The following is a 5,129-nucleotide window of genomic DNA, read 5'->3' on the forward strand; positions in this document are numbered from 1 at the left end:
AAAGTGGCGGCTGGGTCGGTGTAAGAATTGCCTATAAATGGCAATGGTTGAAGCTCTCATTCATTCACAATTTAAGTGCATGAGAAAAGTGAAAGTGAAGAAGTGATAGAGGAATAGAAGAGTGGGAGTAAAAAAAAAATAGATTTTAAGAGTTAGTATTTCTTCTAGTATAAGAGAGAGAGTAGTGGTTTTATCTTTATTATCAGGAAGAGATTTGTAACTCCTGGAAATTTTTTCACTTAATAAATTATTCCATCTTTGCTTGTGGTTTACCTTAATTATTTAAAGTTTCAAGTAATATCTGTGTGTCATTTATCTTTTAGTATTATTTTTTTTTTGGTTGTGTTTTGCTCTACTCAGTCATACATGTTATAACAACAGCTTCACCAGCATCTCCCCCTCCTTGGTGCAATCCTCTCCGACTCCTCTGGCTGCCTGACCGTCTTCGCTTTCTCTTCTGCTGCATTTTTCTTTGTACACTGAAAAAAGAAAAAAGAATATTTTCCATTGTTAGTTTATTAAAAGAGTCTATATTTAATATTATTATTAATTATTTCAGAAAGAAAATTTTTTCCCGCCAATGAAACCATAACTTGTGTAAATACGAATAAATTAAATTAAAATGGAATTCGATTCGTTTAATGATTGAAAGCCAAAAAGAAGCAACATATAGCATCACTTGTAAGTGCGAGTATATATATATTGCTCAATAGAACAACCTTTTTAAAAGCACAAACTGGTCAGAATAAATCTTTTCTTCATACAAAAATCATATTCAAAAGTGCCCCCTTTCATTTTTCAGAACAATATAATTCCAAACAAGAGAATTACATAAGCATGCATCATTTTGTATGCAATGACCACTTGATCTAAAGATTAATTTGATCAGTACATATATGATGCTCTTTGCATGGATGATCATTAATCAGTCATAATTTTAATCAATCTTAATTTAGTTAAGTTTTCAGCATCTGATGCTCTTCATGATAACTTGTCAGTAAAAATTTCAACTGACATGATCTTAATTAATTGTTCAGCATCTGATGCTCATGATCATGACCACTAATTTGGATTTAACCCAACATCGAATTTAAGTTGATATATAGGATCTAAGATCAAGATTATTTTTGATATTCAAACCTAAAGTCACTATAAAGTGCTTGTGTGGTTGGGTGCGGGAGTGGGTGTGGGTGTGTGTAGAGAAATTAAAGATTAATGGGTAGCAAGGAACAAGATAATCAAACTCAACCACATGTTGCTCACGATCATGAATCACAATTAACACCTGCAAAACAAGGAGGTTGGATCACACTTTCCCTTCATCCTAGGTACATATATATATATATATAATTAATTTTCTCCATCTTTTGTTCAATTCATTTGTTAGCTTAAATGAAGCTTGTCTTAATCTTATGATGTGGTTACAATTCTAACTTGGTTGGAAGTAGGGAATGCATTTGGCATAGCCTTAGTCATGAGTGGAGCCGCAGGGAACTTCATTGTATATCTTATAAAATACTACAATTTCAAGAGCATAGACGGTGCTCTGCTCGGCAACATCATGTCTGGCACCTCCAGCCTTTCTCCCCTCCTCGGCGCCATCCTCTCTGACTCTTTCTTCGGCTGCTTCCCCGTCGTCGCCTTCTCCACTGTGGCCTCTCTATGTGAAAATTACATACACTTACATTTGAATTTTTTTCCATATTTGTTAGACATAAAAAGATTTGGAGAAACTTAATAAAATAATATAGACTCCATTCTAACAAGTTCAAAACCCATGTATAAGTAGTGGTTTGTCATATTGACAATGAGCGGATAGGACATAGGAGTAGGTTTAAGCCCTGCACTCATAGTATTAGAGAATACTGTTCACTCCACTATTTATTATAATTAAATATTATACATTAGGTTTTAGTGTGGGTTCCATGCATGTACGAGAGGAGCTGTGTTGTTCACTCCTTTAGAATTGTCGTCATTTTGCCTGATTAGCCCGTCATATATTGTGAATCACAAGAGGGTCGTCACCGTCTTTTGTATTTACTTATCTCTCTAACATCTTTAAACTAAAAGAGGTACTTGTCACCAATTTGTCAGAAAAAAATAAAAGAACAAACAAACGTCAGTGCTCACACACCATCACAAAATTATTATTATTTTATTTATAATGTAGAAATTGAGCATAGGCAAAATTATAATAAATATTTTTTAATTATTTTTATTAAATAATTAACTATATAATAATAAATATATTATCATTAATCAAAGATAAGTTTTAGAGTTAAAAAAACAATTAAATTTTTTAAAATTATAATTATGTGGATAGGGATGTAAATAAGAAGTTTAAATATAATTTTTTTAAAAAAGAAAAATATAAATTGTACAGGCCCTAGAAATTTGCGGGGTCCTATTATAAGTCTTATATAGTTTTAAAAAAAGTAAAAATTTTAAGATAATTGTATGGATAGGATTATTTCTGATGATAATAAATTAAAATTTTAAATAATTTTTTTAAAAAAAACATGAATTGTGAAACTGTGAAAAATTGTGGGGCTATATTATAAACCAAATTTGTTGCGCATTGATATTATAATAACTTAAGTGTTATAGTTTAAAAAAAATTAAAACTTTTAAAATAATTATATGAATATGATCATAGGATGATAGTCAATAAAAATTTAAAATATAGTTTTTTTAAAAAAACAAGAGAGAATTGTGAGGCTCTAGAAAATATTGTGAGTCCCTATGTATAACGCCAAATTTGTTACCTGGTTGAAAAAAATATTAAAATCTATGAATTATGGCCCTTGGAATCATGGGGCCCTAGGCATAGGGCCTTGACTCTAATATGTTCTTAATTGGGCATGTTCTTAAAAACAAACATTAATCAAATTCTGATATAAGCTAGCACCGCATTATTATTATTATTATTATTATTATTCAATGCCAAAAGTTCACTGACTAAATGAATCGTACTTTTCCTTCATAAAAATGCAGTGCATGATCATCCTAACAGTCACAGCCGGAATCAAGGCATTAAGACCACCAAACTCAGACACTCCGGCGACCAGTGGCCAACTAGCAATCTTGTACACCGCCATAGTCTTGTACGCAGTTGGGTCCGGTGGTACAAGGTTCAACACGATGACATTAGGAGCTGATCAGTTGAGCAATGTGGGTGACCAAGATGTGTTCTTCAACTGGTATTTCATAGTTCTTTATGGTGCGGCAGCCATTGGAAGCACTGTTATTGTCTACGTTGAGGATAGCATCAGTTGGGAGCTTGGATTTGGGATATGTTCAGCTGTGAATACTCTTGCTGTGCTTTTTTTGCTTCTAGGAGTTAAGTATTATCATCTATCAGGACCAAAAGGGAGTCCGTTTACAACGATGGCACGCGTGGTTGTTGCCGGGTTTAGGAAAAGGAAGCTTGCATTGCCGAAGGTGGAGGCGGCTTATTACTGTGGGTTGTTGGAGAAAACTGATCATCAACCACCTTCTTCAAGTTTTAGGTATGTATGTGATCATCACTAAACTAAATATGAGTTTTAATTAGTTTTAGTTATTAAAATTAATAATAACTATATATATAGAAGGCGCGTAATCAAACAACATTCACAGATTCAAAATTTACAAAAGATTTCAATCCAACATTTGTCTACTGTATGATAAATAGTAGTATTGTGTTTGTAAATATTAAAAAAAATAAAAAAAGTGAGATGTATAGTATTTTCATTTGAAACGACAGATCGTGATCGTTACAATAGCTCTATCAATCTGAACCATTCAACCTTGATTTTATCTAACATTACAATAACCTTAATTTATACAAACTAAAACACACCAAATAAACATGTTCCTTTGTTTGTGCCTTTCTATCTCCACCATTGTTTCCAACTGCGGATGTTCTACAAAAGGTTGCAGTTGACGTATCATCGTAGTATGATATGATATAGTATAGTATATGCATTGTATCAGATTCTGAGAGATAATTAATTGGTGTTATGATGAGATGGAAACTTAATTTGATAATGAAATATAAATTAGACAACTCTAAACTCTCAAACATAAAGTTATGAACAATTATATCAAAAACATATATAATATCACATCCACGCATGCATGTAGGTGCATGAACCGAGCTGCGTTGATACAACATGGGGACGTAGCCATAGACGGTAGCATAGCACGTCCATGGAGCTTGTGCTCTGTTGAAGAAGTAGAGGATCACAAAACCCTAATCCGCATTGTTCCTCTGTGGACCTCCAACATCATCATCAGCATCTCCATCGCCACCCAAACCAGTCTCTCCGTCCTCCAAGCCCTAACCATGGACCGTTCCCTCAGCCCCCATTTCTCCATCCCCGCCGGCTCTTTCTTCGTCACCACCATGCTCGCTACTTGCCTCACCCTCTTCATCCTCGATCACGCCATCTATCCTCTCTGCCACCGACTCACCTCCTATACTCTCACGCCACTCCAGCGCGTCGGCATTGGTCAAGCTTTCAACATCGCCGCCATGGCTGCCTCTGCTCTCGTCGAGCACCGACGTTCAATCATTGTTCATGAACACCAGGCCGAAAACCAACCTGACTGGATTGTGCCCATGTCGGCGTTCTGGCTTGTGCTGCCTTATTTGTTCATCGGCGTTGGAGAAGCCTTTCATTTTCCTGGACAGATAGCATTTTACTACCATGAGTTTCCTAAATCTTTGAAAAGCATGGCCACGGGTATAGTTGCGGTGCTTATGTCCATTGGATTTTATTCAAGCACGGCGGTGTTGGCGGTGGTCCGGCGAGCTACCAGTTGGCTGCCGGATAACTTAAACTTGTCTAGATTAGAGAATGTTTATTGGATGCTGACGTTGGTGGTAGGTATCAACTTTTTTTACTTTATTTTATGCGCAAAGTTTTATAAGAAGCAGAGTGACGACAAGCATGTAGTTGGTGTTGATATTGATTGAAGAAAGCCAGCAGGAGTAGCTGTGCTGTGTTGATGTGCAAAGAATGCAGTGAAGCCAGTGAAGTCTTTTTCTATTGTTTTGTTATGAAAGGAGGGTAATTTGGTGTTTTCATGTGTTCAAATGGTTGGTGTTCAAATGGTTGGTAAGTTCGTTTGAGGTTTTGGCAAGA

General features: G+C 35.3%; 1 protein-coding gene across 1 annotated transcript; it reads left to right on the plus strand.

Moving 5' to 3' along the window:
- The first annotated feature begins 1,188 nt into the window (after positions 1-1,188).
- On the plus strand, positions 1,189-5,129 carry LOC120264660 (protein NRT1/ PTR FAMILY 2.7-like). The gene is made up of 4 exons (XM_039272484.1): positions 1,189-1,328; positions 1,449-1,666; positions 2,995-3,509; positions 4,126-5,129. Exons 2-4 carry the CDS (start codon positions 1,475-1,477, stop codon positions 4,958-4,960), a joined length of 1,542 nt encoding a protein of 513 aa, XP_039128418.1. The 5' UTR covers positions 1,189-1,328; positions 1,449-1,474; the 3' UTR covers positions 4,961-5,129.

The sequence above is a fragment of the Dioscorea cayenensis genome, chromosome 7, assembly GCF_009730915.1.
Source record: "Dioscorea cayenensis subsp. rotundata cultivar TDr96_F1 chromosome 7, TDr96_F1_v2_PseudoChromosome.rev07_lg8_w22 25.fasta, whole genome shotgun sequence".
Taxonomy (NCBI): Eukaryota; Viridiplantae; Streptophyta; class Magnoliopsida; order Dioscoreales; family Dioscoreaceae; genus Dioscorea; species Dioscorea cayenensis.